The sequence below is a fragment of the Lepisma saccharinum genome, chromosome 3 (genome assembly GCF_977018435.1).
Source record: "Lepisma saccharinum chromosome 3, izLepSacc3.1, whole genome shotgun sequence".
Lineage (NCBI taxonomy): Eukaryota > Metazoa > Arthropoda > Insecta > Zygentoma > Lepismatidae > Lepisma > Lepisma saccharinum.
Genome location: NC_139231.1, coordinates 80,838,374 through 80,856,207, shown reverse-complemented (window position 1 = coordinate 80,856,207; position 17,834 = coordinate 80,838,374). Strand labels below are relative to the sequence as shown.

The 17,834-nt window shown below is 37.0% G+C and overlaps 1 protein-coding gene across 3 annotated transcripts; it reads left to right on the top strand.

Annotated features, from left to right (window-relative positions):
* The first annotated feature begins 349 nt into the window (after positions 1-349).
* Positions 350-17,834, top strand: LOC145985859 (uncharacterized). Of its 3 annotated transcripts, none has more exons than XR_014441461.1 (5): positions 350-457; positions 2,564-2,743; positions 7,465-7,628; positions 13,784-13,876; positions 17,599-17,834. XR_014441461.1 is itself a non-coding variant. In XM_083119963.1 (5 exons), the coding sequence occupies exons 1-4, from the start codon at positions 428-430 to the stop codon at positions 13,827-13,829; spliced, it is 411 nt and encodes a 136-aa protein (XP_082976089.1). In that variant the 5' UTR covers positions 350-427; the 3' UTR covers positions 13,830-13,876; positions 17,599-17,834. The 3 variants fall into 3 exon arrangements, 2 of the variants coding, with proteins under 2 accessions (XP_082976089.1, XP_082976090.1); XM_083119963.1 differs by having other exon boundaries at positions 7,465-7,619; XM_083119964.1 differs by having other exon boundaries at positions 385-457; positions 2,593-2,743; positions 7,465-7,619.

Below are 17,834 nucleotides of genomic sequence, written 5' to 3'. Positions count from 1 at the left end.
TGCTTGTGATTTGAATATCTACTTGAAAGCATGTTGAGAATGCATAGACCTGCATGTGATATCATTGGTTTGCATAATAGCATGCCATTCTTCTCTCTAATGTATCAAATTTCAATGTATATATGAAGCAAAAATATGCCAGAACCTTGATAATATTTGATTTCAAAACCAATTTTAATAAATTTGCATACAATGTAAACTATATTCTTATAATATGTAATAAGTAAGTGTACATGTTGTAACAGAACTTCGATAAAATCACTGACTTATTTAAAAAGAAACAGTTGAAATCAACCTCTGCGAAAGTAGTGACACCTACTGGGAGTGGACTTCATTACATTCATTTCAAGTTTTCTCATCTATATTCATTGTGTCTGTGACCAAGGAAATTAGAGTGCACTAGCCATATGCAAAGGAACAAAAGATTATGGTCCTTCCACAAGTAAAATTATTGCAAGTAAGTAAAATAAATAACAATTTAAGATAGTTTTAAAACTTCTGGAATGGTTTCATGTTAAATTTGAATCAACATACTGGTAAATTTTGCTGTGGAACGTTATTTTCTAAAAGCAGTGCAACATTTAATTGGTATTAATCAAGGTTGTACATATTCACAAAAAATCATAGCCACAAGACTAGTATAAATTAAATCAAATCCAGCGAATGCTCTTGAATCCAGAAATATCATATAGAGATCGATGCATTTTCTCATAGATCTGACTGGAAAAAGTTTACCAAGTAACTTGATGGGATAATTTATGCTTCTGAACACCTCATGAATATGTAAAGAATTTCATTTGCTGGCATGAGAATATATTTTTTTATATGTTTATGTGCATGTTACTGATGTAAAGCATAATTCGCACAACATGCCAACATTTTCACACTAGTAATATTCACGTTTTGGAATACTCTTCCCCCTCCCCCTCTCAGGGCATTCCATGAAAAGTGTTCCTACTCTATATAAATTGAACCAATCTGAAAATTACTATTGTTTTTAATTGCATTAAGGCTTAAATGTTTGTGAATGCATATCATTTAAATAAATTACTAACATCTGTATCCTGTATGCTTCACATACAAATGAAGTCAATCTTTGCTACATCTTTAAAGCATTGCCCACGTAACACTTTCGCAGAGCTGTTTGAAAACAATTATAACAGAAGAGACAGACGGGGGCAAGCAGGTGCTCCCACAGACAGCATCATCAAAGTGTCAGATGGACAATAGTTTAATTTTTAAATATATAACGCGGGTGAAATTCCAATTTTGTTAAAAGGCTTTTCTCAAACTTTTGTTTCTTGAAGGAAGTGCTTGAAGTATATTCCAGGTCAAGAAATATTTTTCAAGTCATTGGGGGAGGAGGCTAACAAAATAATAAAGTAAATATATTTTTTAAAGGTGAAGTATAACTTAAATAAATTATTCATATAGCACTAAGCATTGAAATTACTCACAGAGAGGCTTGGGAACAAGATGCCACATAGGGAGACAGGGGTAGGAATTGCCTCTGAGGATGGTGATTGTAACTCGTTCTGTCCTACAAGGAACTAAGGGAACCTATCAAATTTGACTTACAATGTGGACCAAAGCATTTCTCTGGGATTTTTAGGAGTCTGGCTCCAGGACTATATTTATCATTCATGTATGGTATCATGATTAGCTTAAAGACACAGAATAGTGGCATGAAATATGCAAAATAAAAATATAATTGCTTTAAACATATTACATCTCTTCCTAGAGAACCATATGTACTCTATGTGATCAGAAGTATCCTGACACCCACCTGAAAATAAAGTACAAGTTTGCGCAACCCTCCATCGGGAACACTGGCAGTCAATACAGTGTTGGCCCACCCTTAGCCTTGATGAGAGCATTCACTATCACAGGCATACTTTTAATCAGGTGCCGGAAGGTTTCCTGAGGAATGGCAGCCCATTCCTTGCAAAGTGCCAAAATGAGAAGAGGTATTGATGTGGATCGGTGTGGTCTAGCACGAAGTCTGCATTCCAAAACATCCCAGAGATGTTCTATGGGATGCAAATCAGGACTCTGCACAGGCCAGTCCATTAGTGGGAGGACGTTGTCATCAAATCACTCCCCCACAAGCCCTGCAGTATGGACGGGTGCTCGGTCGTGTTGAAAGACACAATGGTCATCCCCGAACTGGTCTTCGACGGTAGGCAGCATGAAAGCAGTTAAAATATCAACGTAAGCTTGTGCCGTGACATTGCCATGTAAAGCAACAAGGGGGCCAAGCCCCCTCCAGGAGAAACATGACCACACTGTAACCCCGCCACCTCCGAATTTCACTGTCAGCAGACTACTGAGTTCGCTGACTATGTGTTCCATGCGGTAGATGGCAGTACTGTGTCACCCTATATGATAAACACACGTTTTGCAGTGTGTTCAGATACTTTTGATCACATAGAGTATCACTGACTGTCATGATTCATAGGTACATGTACTTTCTTCAAGCATGATGTCCTATTAAAATTACTCAAAAGTCTATGAAGATTATCTATAATTTGTGAATTTCAAATCTAATTGCCTTCCGTTTTAGGTTTCCGGTAGTGTTTTTCTTCCTTTCAGCAGAAGGATGACTAATAAGACTACAATTGGGGATACCACAACAAGTAGTCAGAAGATGGGAGAAAATTGTCAAGATAAACCCTGTGATGCATCCAAAGTTGAAGCTGGTGGAAATGTTGATCCAGGTTTCCTAAAGAGAGGAAGAATTCAGGTAATGTACATTCGTGTATAGTAAAGCTGAAAGATACATAAATGCAAACTGTCCATCCCTGTTTTTCATTAACATTTCTGTAACATCCTATATACACTTACGCAGGAAGGTTTTTTATTAGTGGCATTAGAGAAGATGTAGTCTGCTTTCTTGGCAGTTTTGTGTCAATTCTTTAACCTGACCTCGATCAATATTGTCTGCATGAATGTCAAGATGGACAATTTCGATACACACATCTGTGAACCCACAATTTTTTTCATGATTATTGTAATGTTTAACTGAGATGGAACTGAACTGAACTTGCTTTCTCCATAATTTTCTTTCAATTTTTGAATGTTATGGTATGTTGTGTATAATATAGTGAATTTATGGTGATGGGTAATTTGTTTCAACTATAGAGTTAGAAACTTTTGCATTCCTTACGTTTACTACTAAGAAAAGGCAAGTGGCATCAAACTTTATACTCTTTACACAGAACTGTATGCTACTTGCATACAGTTCTATATACTGCTGGACAAAAAAAACCGGACACCTTAATATTTGACATCTGAATTGCAATTACTTATGAATTACGCTCTCAGGTAAGTATTGAACAATTGAACATTCATTGTTGAACATTTTCCATACTTTTTCCGTTTATTATTTATTTATTTACTTATTTATTTACTCGTATTTACTTATTTGGAACACCTAGTAGGCTCAAAATTAATTTCACGCAATTTTGTTTTAATTTTTTTGATTTTCAATTCCTGTTGATGTTATTTCGTTTAATGTCTAGAGAGCCATGAATTTTGGTTCATAGTAACCATAGTAACAGATATTATTGACATTGTCATTGCTGGTGTTTTTCTTGCAAGTGTATTGTTAAGTTTGCTAGCTTGAAAATGAGACGTGAAGAGGTAATAAAAGCAGTAGCTCTTCGTGATGATGGTCGTAGTGTGCGTTATATTGCTAGGGTGCTAAATATAGCACGAAGTACTATCCATGAAGCTCTCAGACGGTATGATGCAACTGGTTCATATGGTAGAAGACCGGGTTCTGGTCGGAAACGATGCACAACAGCACGGGAAGATCGTTTCATGCGTATCATAGTCTTAAGAGACCGTCGTACGACTTCAAATATTGTGGCACGGCGTTTGAGAAATGTTCATAGAGCTGTAGTTTATTCACGAACAGTTCGTAGAAGACTGAATGAAAGTGGTTTATCATCTCGGAGGCCGGCTACAGGTCCCAGGTTGTTAGCACGTCACCGGAAGCGAAGACTGGAATTTGCTACACAACACTTACATTGGAATGTGGAGCAGTGGGAAAAGGTTTTATTCTCCGATGAGTCAAAATTCAACCTACGTTCATCAGACGGGCGTGAACATGTGTATAGAAGACCTAATGAGCGTTATGCACAGTGTTGTTTCGTTGAAATAACACCCTTTGGAGGTGGTGGTGTCATGGTCTGGGGAGGTATTTCTTTACAAGGACGTACAGAGTTGGTTCTTGTAGAGAATGGAGCAATCACAGCTCGCAGGTATATTACAGAATGTTTGGCAGATCATGTAGTACCATATGCACCATTCATAGGCCCAGATTTTGTTTTTATGCATGACAATGCGCGTCCTCACATTGCGAATATTGTCACGGAGTTCGTGGACGAAGTTGGGATTACGCGATTAGAATGGCCACCACAAAGTCCGGACCTAAATCCGATAGAGCACGTCTGGGACCAACTGAAACGACATATCAGAAACCGCGCAATAGTTCCAGAAACAATTGAAGAGCTAAGACGTGCTATTCAAGAAGAATGGGAGCAATTGGACCAAGAAGTGATTGCCAACCTTATTCGAAGTATGCCACGGCGGTTACAAGCTGTAATTGATGGCAGGGGAGATAACACCCGCTATTAGACCCCACCAGTACCAGTTAACAATATTAAAAAAAAAATATTGCTAAGATTTTTTTTGGTAGTTTTCTGTAACTTTCGTTTATGTTCTAATTTATCTTATTAACAATAAATTTTAATTTGCTTTCTGTTGAATATATTCAGGTTTTCTTATTTCCAATAATTTCTGCAACATTTACTTAGCCTTCGAATCAGAATTTATGCGTTATCACAAAAAATGCAAGTGTCCGGTTTTTTTTGTCCAGCAGTATGTAAATCTGAAAAAAAAATGATATACAGTATATCCACACACACAAGTAAGCAAAACCAAATGGCCTTTTTCTATACTACTATTCTGATGAGTAAGTAAGTGCTGTAATTATTACCCCAATTGGTTTTGATCTACTAGGTCATTCAAATATGACCGGTACTGATTTTTTTTTTTTACCATATCCTTTATTGTCAAATACTTATTTGCACATGTCACCCTTCAAAGTACTTCCCTCCAAAGTCCATACATTTTTTCCAATGTTCTGGAAGCATCTTAATGCCCTTTTCATAAAAGTTTTTTGGTTGGCTGCATATCCACTCCCGAACACTGCCGATGACGGCGTTGTTATCTGCAAACCACAAGTCTGATTTAAGCCTTCCAAACCGGTAGAAATCACTTGGGGCCAAATCAGGACTGTATGGCAGGTGTGCCAGAAGGTCCCATTTCAATTTGCTGAGGTTTGTCATAGTTGTTTTGGCTGTATGAGGCCGTGCATTGTCTTGAAGGAAGGCTACCTGCTTTCCACCCCTCTTCCACTTGGATCGGATCTTTTCCTTCACTTCTGTTGTCAGGAGTTCTGAGTAATAAGCTGCAGTGACTGTTCTGGCATCTGTAAGAAAGTTTACATGGACAACCTTCTGTCAGTCCCAAGAAAACATTGCCTACCGAATGGGTCCTCCATGCTTTCTTGGGTCTGGGAGACCGGCCGGTTTGCGACCGACGATCATGTGGTTCATTCTCCACGTGCTCTCTTCCCTCTCTGAAGTACTTACACCACTCAAACACATGGGTTCGTGAGAGAAACTCTTCCCCATACTGTTGTTTGAGTCTCTGCAAAATTTCAGATGGCTGGACATTTTTCTCCAATGAGAAATTTGATCACAATGCATTGTTCCACGCTCCGCGGCACCTTTTGTTTGCTCATCACTCTAGCAACACTCAGACACGACTGAGCAAGTTCTAACTTGCATGGGAGGGAGGGTGGGGGTTGTGGCTATATTCTCTCAAGGAGACACAACTGCTGCACTTGGCAGGTTGTTTGGAAAAATATCAGTCCCAGTCTTATGTGTTTATGTGGGGAAAACATATGGAATCACTCAGTATAGAAATGTTTAGGATAGAATTCATTGATGAATCAGAAAAAAATCAGGATGAGAAGTATTCAGATTTCTTGCCAGAAATCAAAAAAGAAATCCTATGTGAAACTTGGGAATCCATCAAGTTTCACACAGGATTTCTTTTTTGATTTCTGGCAAGAAAAACTTTCATACCTTGGAAGTTTCTGATACTTGTAGTTTTGACAATTAATGCATTTCCAGAGTTCTGATTTTATGTCTAATAGAAGTTTCCCAAGTGTTCTCAAGTCTTGAAAAGCTGGATGTTGTTTCCTGAAATGAGAATTGGGGTAGTATATTTTCCTTCATGATCCTGTACATTTGTTTCATTGTTTGTTCTATTTACTTTATCTAAGTACCATTCATTCTTACATTTCATGATTAACCTAAACAGATAGTAAAGTGACATTAAATAACCAAATATACAAACATATTACTAAATAATTTTTAATGGTGTACTCATGAGATTGTTAATTACATAAATTGATTGGAACTGTGGTTCCATCAAGACTCAAATCGGGATCTCCAGATAACTAAACCATTGCTGCACCGCCAAGCAAGATCTTGGAACCAAAGGTTCCAAATTGATATAGGAGCCTAAGCATGGAAGTTCCTTTGTAAATGTCCCTTCATCAATTTTGTCTAACCATCATTTATCCTCATTGTCGGAGTTAACCTTCAGAAGCTGAAAACAATGAGAAAACAATAACAACAAGAAATAAGTAAAATACAAATACCGAGCTACCAAAACATTGTATAGTACTACAAATTCCTTTGCATAATGTCTTTTATGAGACATTTCTGATGTGTACCAAAATATAACAATGGCAAGGTAAACGCAGACCTGTAAATCCTGCAAACCTCTAAAAGTCAGGAAATTCAGCCTTTGAATGAAAAAAGTCAGGAAATTTCACACTAATTCTCAAGAGCCTGGAAAAGTGAGGAGAATATAAAATAACATTATTGTGCATTTGCTGTACATGCTTTTGTGCATTCGTAAACATTAAATTGCTACATGGATTCTTGACAAGAAATAAAAAGGATAAAGGTCCCCATACCATGAAGGCACATTTAGGGGATGTGGGGGGAGGGATGCAGGCAGGGCCCCACACATTCTCGATCTCTGCCATTTTGGAGGTTCTGTTATGATCACCATGCTCCGGCTGCCTTTACCCCTTAGGGTTGCCACCTAGTACCCATCGATTTAAGGCTGGGTGAGCCCCACAGCTGCTTTATGTGGGGACAAGGCTGGAAATATTTCGACCTTATATCACTCACCCTAAGAAACTGCAGACAGTTCTATCATTTTTCCACCATAAAGTTATACCATAGAGTTATAATAAGTTGAAACATTGCAAAATGGTTTGGAAATGTACATCGTAGTGCCTGAAAAGTCAGGGAATCCGATTTGGTGAAATGAGTGAAAACTCTGAATGAGCTACATAAAGAACTTTTATTTCAGTTCGGGAACATCCTACCCATTCCTTTAAAACAGCGTACCATGGACAGAATGTTCTACAAAGCAAGTTTGCTGCTTATATGGATTGGATTGGGAGTATCTGTCTACACTTTGTATGATGTTGATCGGAGAGCAAAGCGTACCAGGACTGTTGATGAGTAATATTTGTAACTGTTGCCTTCATATTAAGTTTCTTATGACTAAGTAGCACATGCATATTCTTAACCTTATTCTAAGAAAGATAATATTAAAGATAAATCTTTGTAGATTGTCTGTGTGTCTTAGTTTTTGAACTAAGTTAGAATTACTTTGCTCAAAAAGTAACCAAGTGCTCTGTGATAAAACTTTTGAAGGTAAGAAATTGAGGGTCATGTTGGACTTACTTTGCAACAGGTAACACAAATACAGCATGGACACAAGGAAAGTTTTGCACTCCAGGTTTGGACCACGTCTTGGGTTTGTCATCAGGGAAAGAATCTGCAGGTACGTTGGAAGAAGAAAGATGAAGGAGGTCCAATCAGATGTGATTGCCTACTCACTCCTTCCTTTTCAAATGTACTCACATCTTATTGAAACTTCTTCCTCTTCCAACCTAAACTCTGTCACAGGAATCTTTGGAGCAAGAGAAAGAAAAACTGTCTGTTCAAACAAATAGTGACTCGGGAGAGCTCCACCAATTAATGCACAAAGGGGAAAATGCTGCTGCAGCTACCAGATTCTTCGATCCACTCACTTGCTTTTGCCTGGTGGCGCAACCACAGGGGAGGCATGCCCCTTCGACGGAAGTCAATTCTAGGGGGCAAGGCGGCAAACATTGATGGCCAAGGGCACCTGCAGGGGGTACAGAGGAGAATTGCCCCCTTCGATTTCAAATTTTGTGCAAATAAAAGTACATTAAGTAAAAATTTCTTGCTCACTTCACTCGCAAGCCCTGCTTTTCTCACTTTCGTCAAGTTCAGAGCTGTAGCTAGGTGGCGGCGCGAGTTGGCCATGGGTGCCGAATGATCTAAATGAAAATAAGTTGTGAAAGAGAGAATGCCTTAGCAACCCATTATATTATTTGCACCCTATTAGCGGCAAATAGGGGGGGCAAACATTGATGGCCAAAGGCACCTGCGGGGGGGTTCACAGAGGATCAATTGCCTCCTTCGATTTCAAATCTTATGCATATTAAAATACATTTAGGAAAAGTTTCTCGCTCGCAAGCCATACTTATCTCGGTATCGTCAGGTTCAGAGCTAGGGGGCTGCGGGAGTCGGCCATGGATGCCGAGCGATCTTAATTAAAATAGTTGAAAAAGAGAGAACACCATGGCGTCCAGTGGAATTATTTGTGCCCTATTAAATCAATATTGTTTTCAATTGAAAAAATTGGATGTAAAAATTTTCTTGCTCGCTTCGCTCACAATTTAATTGTTTTCTGTAATGTAATGCATTTAAATTATATGTGTTGTATATATGTATTGAATAAACTTTGAATACATACTCAATTAATGTTAGCATGTTGCATACATATTTTCTTATTTCATGTCACTCCATGTTGAATATGACATGTAAAACATTATGTTGTATATGACTTATATATGTTATATGTACAAAAAGAATTATCTTCGAAATGCATTTATCATTCATTTTCTCCCATTCAAAAACACAGCTTGTGTCTTTGTTTTCCAAGCTAATGTGAAATTGACTGTGTTGAAAAAACATTTCAAATACTTTGTTCCAAACAAATTCTTTAGTGCCAACTTCTACCCCTTCTTTACGTAATTTATGAGGAAAATAATGTCTTTGGTACTACTACTACTACTACCACTAGTAATAATAATAGTAGTAGTATAGTAGTAGTATCAATAATAATAATAATGCCATTATTTTTTTATTAGTATTATTATTATGGTTCTTCTTCTTGTTGGTACATTTATCCTGGTATTTGCCAACCCCAGACAAAAATTCGTGGTTGCGCCTCTGCTTTTGCTACTTCTCTATTGCTATGTGCATCCTTGCTCCACTGCTCCACAGATTCCTTGACAGGGTCAAAAGTTTGGGTGTAAAGTTTTGTGAAAGAGTCAGTTTGATAATTTAGAAAAACTGAAGAAATAAGTTACTTAATATTAAATGTGATGCGTATTTTAAATTCCAGAAAATTGTTTTCAATGAATTTAGATACACAATTGTAACACATTATATGCAAAGGAGGAGTGGCATATCCACCCTCACAAATTGCATTTTCATTATTGCTATTAGAAATAGAGTTAGCCATGTAGACTCATAGGAATATCTGCAAGTAATTTATCTGAGAAGATTGTGACTTTAAATACACTTATTATTATTATTTATTATTTATTATTTATTATTATTAAAGTAGGGTTACAATTAAGCTTACATTTTTTTTAACATTGATTCCGAACTACAAAAACAGCTTTTTGCCCTACATGAATTAATATACAGTTATGCTATTTGTTTATAAGTATACATAAAATGGAATATTATAAATTTATATAATTGAAAAACATGAGAAATAGACTAAAAGAAACATTTTTTGCAGCTACGTTTTATGAAGGAGGCAATGAGGTAGAATAGGCACAGTGTCAGTATTCATAGATTAATGTCCTAATCTGTGGTTTAAATTTGGCCAAATTTCTCTCCTTTCTGCAATTTACAGGTAGTTGATTCCACGCTTTACTTGCCAGTGATGACAGGGATTTTGATCCGTATCTTGCCTTGTTACATTTTGGTACTCGGATACTGTTGGCGTTGTTGGATCGCAGATTGGGATAATGTATGTTACTAGATATCATTACTTTGTCCTTTAATAAGTGGTGGTGCTTGTTAATTGCCTGGTGAATTTTTAGTAGAAATGCATATTTTCGTCTGGATTCCAGCGTCGGTAATTGGAGCTCTTCTCTGGTTGTACGTGAGGTCGTGTGCGCTGTATTTCTTATGCTACGAATAGCCCAAATTTGCATTTTCTCTAGTTTCGTGGTGTTATTTCTATTAATCCCATAAAGTACAGAGGAACAGTATTCAAGTAACGGCCTAATCAATGCTTTGTAGAACGCTAATTTGTGGACAAGGTGTACATATTTGCAGACAAATTGAAACTGCTTGAATCTAGGTGCTGCGCGTGAACACATTCTTTTTACATGTTGTGAAAAGGATAAACTTTTATCTAAGTGCATACCGAGATATTTTAGAGATTCACATGGTTTTATATTGAAATTTCCTATTTTTATGTTGTCAATTAGCGTATTGTTATTATTTTCACTGGATAGTATTAATACTTGCGTCTTAGACTCGTTCACTTTCAACATGTTAGATTGATACCACTCAAGAACTTCGGGCATATTTTCCTCAATATTTGCAATTACTTTTTCTAATTTGCTTGACGCGCAGTACAGGAGACAGTCATCTGCGTACAAATATAATTCAAACCCAAATTCCCTGTCTGCGATGTCATTCACAAACATGTTAAACAGTTTAGGACCTAGAATAGATCCCTGTGGTACACCGAAAGATACATTTAAACTGTTTGAAATCGAGTTGCCTACTTTTGTGTCGATACTCCTATTCCATAAATAACTTTCGATCCAGTTGCATGCAAGGGCAGAGAACTTAAATTGCTGATGTAATTTCAGTATCAATAAATTTGGTTAAACACTGTCGAATGCTTTACTGATGTCTACAGAAATAATGCCAATGTATTGCATTCCTTTACGATCTAATATATTTCTCCAATTATGTATCAGTTCATGCACGAGTAATTCTGTCGAGCGATTTTTTCTAAAAGCAAATTGTCTATCTGTCAGTAGATTGTTAGAATGTAAGTATTGTTCTAATTGCTTGTCTATTACCTTTTCAAGAATCCTGCTTAATGAGGAAGTTATTGATATGGGTCGATAATTATTTACTTGCGTCGGGGACCCCCCTTTAAATATAGGTGTGACCCTTGCGTGTTTCCAAGTGTTGGGAAAGATTCCGCTTTTTAAGGATGAATTAATTATATCTGTGAGAGGTTCGACAATCCACGGGGCGAGTAGATATATTATGCGATTACTTATTTCATTGAAATCTGGACCTTTTCTGAGGTTAAGTTTTTGAAGAATTTTCATAACGTCATCACTTGAGACGGGCTTAAAGCTGAAACTGGTTTCTTGATATTTAGCGTCTTTTTCATTTTGTTTGTTACTTTCATTTTTCTTCGCCCTTAAATTGTTCATAAAACAAGGGAAATATATTGAATTCTGCTTATAATGAGAAAATAAAACTTTTAGTCTACTGTATGGCCGGAAAAGAAGTTGGCAACATTGTACAAGTTTCGGTATACTTCTTTTCCAGCCATACTGTATGTAATTTTTATAAGTTGGTTTAGTAGTAAAAAAATATGCAATTACATCTTTTGTGACAATTTTAACAAGATGAAATAGAAAGAAATCTTTGACCTTTAATTCCTAGAATGACTTGTACGAAAAGAGCAATTTTTAAAATTTACCCTGTAGTTTGAATAATATACAAATCATATTTTATATTAAATTATTATTTTAATTTTTTAAGATTTCCTTTTAAAAATCTGAAGTGAACATCAGTCACATACTCTTTGATACCAGAGTTACATCTTCCTTCCAATCGGTCACTTCTGTTAGAAATGTTTACACTTTTACACAAAGTGATATTACAGTAGCTTTTACTTTGTCTTCTTCAAATTAAACTAAAATTTTTCACATCTTTTGAAAGTTTTCAGAGCACACAGATCAAGTGAGCTAACTAAACACACGGCCATGAAATTGGGCAGGTTGGCAGAAGTTTGCATTGTTGTCACATCAGAGCACAACCTCGTGTGTTCGGAGGTTCAAGAGAATGAAAGATCTCATTTTAGAGTTGGTCTTTGTAATCCATGTGATACAAACTGACAATATTTGCTTGAAAGGTCACATGATACAAGCGTGCCCCAGAGACAGGTCGGTCTGACGCTTGAACTAGGCAACACAGCCTGGTTGACATTGCCACACAGTGCGCAGGAACCAGCAACTTTTGTCCCTCTCTCGCTTTGCTTTTCCCATATGTGGCACCAGCACAATTCTGCCCAGCTGCCTATTTTCATGGCCGTGCATTTAGTGTCATACAATACTGTAGTAGGAAGACAAATACTTTTTTTTCTATGTAGTAACTTAAAAACAAAATTCTATGAATGGTAGAATGAGTACAGTTTGGATTAAAGAATTTAGGGGGGGGGGTACTGCATCCTCTTCCAAAGATTTGGAAGTACCTCCAATTCCTGCAGAAATGGTTAGCACTATATTTGTGTTACCTGTGGCAGGGTAAGTCAAATATGACCATCTCAGACTGGAGATTTTTTTTAAAAAAATTCAAATTGAGATGTCCTGGAATTGGCTTCAATATCAAATATTTATTATTTCCAAGATACCAGTTTCAGGTGATATTCATGTATCATAAATGCCAGTACCATGACTTATTATGTATTAGAAATGTACTGATGAGGTATATTTACTGGTACTAATAATGTTTGTGCACTAATTTGACATCAAGTGGAAAACCCTGTTGATATCATTCACCTATTAAATTAATACATATTACAAAATTGCCTTAGAAAAGTAAAGTACAAATTTATTTTAGACTATAGATGAATTTTGCTTTTATATGTATAGAAACAGTGGAGGAATCACATTAATAGTTGAAAAGATTCTCTCGGGCTAATGACCAGGTGAGTTGTGGAAAGGATTTCAAGCTTTCGAGAGCTAATGTCACTCTCTATCTTCAGGGTAGATAAGATGTTCAGATGAAGTTGAGAGTAACATTAGCTCTCGAGAGTTTGAAATCCTATTCACAACTCAACTGGTCGATAGCCTGAGAGAATCTTTTCATCATTCAATACTTACTTCAAAATAATAGTTATTTATGAAAATGAGAAACCAAACTCCATAGCACAACAGCCCTCGAAGGGCCAGGGCCTGCCAGAGGAGCTTTTTTCATTGGGTGATGCATGGTCAGTGTATCAGGTCCCATTGCCATTGTTTTTTCTGGCTATCGTGACCAGATAAAATATCAAATTGGTGAAATTATTAGCATTTACTGATGTATGTCATTTTGTGGCCTGTACTGATAAAACATTGATTATTGGGCCTCATCCATCCTTATCTGTACAAGATGCAATCTATCTATCTCATGCAGTTACTAAGTGAATTGCGTTTGTATGAAATACGTGTTTACAGCAAACTTTACTTTTACACAGTAAGAGATTGACTTAGATATTTTAGTACAATTTATAAGTATTTTTTATATTTTATCTTTCTTGATATATTTTTCAGTGGAAGAGTGGTCTACACTAGAAACTTTGTCATGTGTCGATTATGAGCCAAAATCTTCTTGTGATTTAATAAGAAAATCAAGTTTTTGAGCAGGTAAGTGCACTGCAATTATCTATATTTTGGTATCAATGATCTTACACAGCTTATAATTTTCTAATTGGAGGGGTTGGGACAAGATAGATGCTTTTTTATAAAACATACTTGGAATGTTTTTAAAAAATCCACAACTAAGCATTGAAAATGTTTCCACCACTTGTACTTCTGTAGTTTAGCCTATAAAGAAACCTGTCTTTGTAATGTCTTAGGAGACTTCCATGCCTTTTCATTTGAAATGTTTTGCAAAAGCCTGCTGAGTATAAATGTGGCTTGTTAATACTTGTTCAACCTCTTCAGTTATATGGTATTCACTATATTATTTCCACCTTAGTTTATAAAGGACCACGGGCAGTGCCGGATCTACAAGCCGCAAAACCCCGCAGTGTGTGTGTATGTGTGTGGGGGGGGGACAAGTAAGCCTTTAGGGGGCCCTCAGCCATTGCCATAGTAGGGGGTTCTTATTTGTGTGTTTGTTTTTCACGTGGCGGTCAGACTAAAATCAAATCAAGCTAGAATTTCATGAGAAATGCAGTGGTGAAGGATTCTTCAACCTATCTTTAATCAGGAAAAGTTATGACTGCATGATTGTAACAAAGTATCATTTTCCAGGTGTAAGAAAACAGTGTCATATATATATATATATATATATCCCCCTCTTTCTACAACCCCTTCCCTCCTATGCCTAACCTGTTTCCATCATGACCAATTTTACCCAGCCTAACTCCTTGACTTTTTATAAGGGGTGTTAAGGGACTTTTGAATCACCCTCTAGGTCCTTATATGTGGCTTTGTCAACATGAGGTCAAGAATTACACACGCACATTATGTATCTGTATATGTGTTTTTGATTGAGTTGGTGTTTTATGCCCACTTTATGCACAGAAAGGCTAAGTGGGACTGGACCTACAGTTTAAAGTGTAATCCGAACCATTATGGCCTCTACCGGGAATCGAACCCGGGACCCCATGTGTGTGTGTGTGTGTGTGCGCGTGTATATAAAGGTAGGTAGGTAGAGGGGGCCTTTGCTAATATTTTGCAGGAGGGCCCAAGACTTGTAGTTCTGACACTGACCACAGGCATCGGTGGGACAGGGGAATGCATCTTCCCAAATAATCCTGAAAAATTCATTATGCATAAGATATTGGTGTATTATATGGCATGTTTGCCACAAGAATTCAATGTGTAGAAAACTCTTTCCCACATACCTGTCAGCCTTTGATGTGAGCAAGAAACTTGGAAGTGAGGGACAGTGACAGATAGACCCCAACCATGCACCACATTGGGACATGTAATAAATGTGATGTTACTGAGACATTGTGACATTTCAGGAATGTGAATGAGACTTGAGGTAAACATGTTTATGATTAATTTTCCTTCTTTAGACTTGAAGTATCTGTTTCAGGCAGCCATGTTTATAGAAACTAATTTCCATGATGCAACAGCCCTCTAAGGACCAGGTCCTGCTAAGCGGCTTTTTCATTGGGCGATGAGTGGTCAGCTTGTTGATTCCCATCACTGCTATTTTCTGGATCTCGAGACCTGAGCCTCCTAATTTCTCTTTTCAAGTAGCTTCCCAGTTATCTCACATACGAATGATGCATTGAACCTTCATTGTTCAAACTTAATGCAAGAATAACGATGCATTGTCAACACTGAAATTTTGGGGTCTCCCCCCAGGAATCAAACCCGAGACCACTTTCACCAAAGGAAAGAGTGCTCACCATTTGGCTATGTGGGGACATGTCTTGTCTATAGGCCAGAAGTGTTATCCTGGTACCGCTCCCACCAAGAGATAGTCTGTCGTCTGCAGACCTTCGTTGTCAAATATATATTTCATGCAAATATCCCGACTGACCATGCTATTGCATAAGTCCTTCTTTAAGGGCAAGAAAATAATACTCCTCTTGCCATGTGAAATACTTGCTTGCTACATGTCAACTGCCTTCCCCTCCCCTCCTCTGTGAATCTGGCAACCAAGCATTCAAATTGCCCTCTCAAAGGAACAGCAAGCTGTGGCTGGCAGAGACCAAAGCACATACCGTCTCCAGTGCTTCTCTTAGTAGGTGGAGCACTCACGTGATGACTGCCAAGGTCTTCCAGCAGATGACAGGAAGCAGCACCAGGATAAACCTTCTGAGGCAGTGGTGGCGATTGGGTTCCAAAATTGGTGGGAAGGGGTGAGGGGGGGTGAGCAAGGTACTGAAACTGGGGGGGGGGGGGGCAAGAGTGGCAAAATGTGATGGAGACCTGGTCTTCACGCCTTCACTGTTATGAGGAATATTGATTGATTGATTGAGTTGGTGTTTTAAGTCCACTTTATGCACATTAAGACTAATTGGGACTGGACCTACAGTTTAAAGTGGGATCCGAACCACTATGTGCCTCCACCAGGTATCAAACCCAGGACCCCTTGATTACAAGGTGATGACACTACCACTGCGCCATCGGGGAGGCCTATTCTGAGGAATAGTATGGCACCAAGCAGTAATTACAATAATGTACACTAGATTACTAAGCACATTCTATCATCTCATACACACAAATGATGCATTGAGCCTTCATCGTTGAAATTCAATCCAAGAATAACGTCTACTGAAGTGTCAAAAAGCACATTAATGTTTTTTTGTTGTTGTTGTTTTTTTAAAAAAATTAAAGAAATTAAATGGCCATATTTGAATTTTGAAATATTGGAAGAGAATGTCCCAGCCTGTTGGGAGCTATGAGTTCCTGTAAGTTATAGTTTTTATGATAATAATAATTAATTCTTAGCATCACATTTAATCTACCAGTAAATTCGTGTATATTTATATTGGTAAAGTGGGAGGGAATTTCCACAAATTCATTTCATTCCATTAAAAAGTCTTATAAATGTATGTATGAATGTACATGTGTGTGAATACATGTATAAAAATTGTATAAGCCTATGGCATTTTCATTGATATAGAAGATACGAGGTTTACCTCCTCCCAGTATCAACCTTTTGATACATGAATTTTTTTATAGTTTCCTGTGTTAAAAATCACTAACCTAGGGAATATATCAGAATATTAGATAATTTGAAGACATGGGCTGTCACTTAACAGATTTTTCTAGCCAATTTGGAATTATTCTTGACTTATTCAAAAATAATATAGATATATATTTTTTGAAGAATCACTCAGGAGGATTTTACTTATTTTATTATTGTTAGATGATGCAGATGGTGCAAATAAATCTGTACAAAAAATCATTCTCGAAAATAAATGACTTACTTTTTCTCTTGGATGAATTGATTTTCGTCTTCAAAGATAATTACTAAAGAGAAAATGTATTACCTTACCTACCTGTTCATAAAGAAAATAACAGGTTTCTTACCTTAGGAAAATTGCAAATTCATTGTTTGCTATGTTGTGTATGCACATAGCACCAAAAGAGAAGGGGGGGGGGAAGTGGAATGGTGGATGCCCCCTAGTAAACGAGAATAAATAAATAAATATTTCAGCCCAAATATGCATATTTGTAAAGTATATTAAATATTACTGCGCCTCCCAAAAAATATATCTTCATACCTCTCCAGTATTTTTTTCCCCCTAGCACCATCACTGTGCTCCGGTTACACATTTCCATTTACATGTGTCTAGAGGTTTTGAGTAAACTGTACTAGTGCATATAGGTATTCCTCACTCTTTCAGAGTATCTTCTTTGTTATAATCATTACTTGTTCTGTCTTCACTTTTCAGGATAATTGTGGTTTGAAGAAGAATTCTATAATTCTAAGCTCATTGTACTAGAGGAAACTGAGTGAATTTGTAGGAAAAATCTTAAATTTCCTTGTACTGTTTCGTTTCATGATTCTGTTCAATTTGGATTCTAATCTAATAAAGTGTGTTGTAAACAATAAATATTATATGGAACTGATATGGCAGTGTTAAAATGAGTTGACATTTATAGTGTATTTAAAATAAAACCTTTTGAA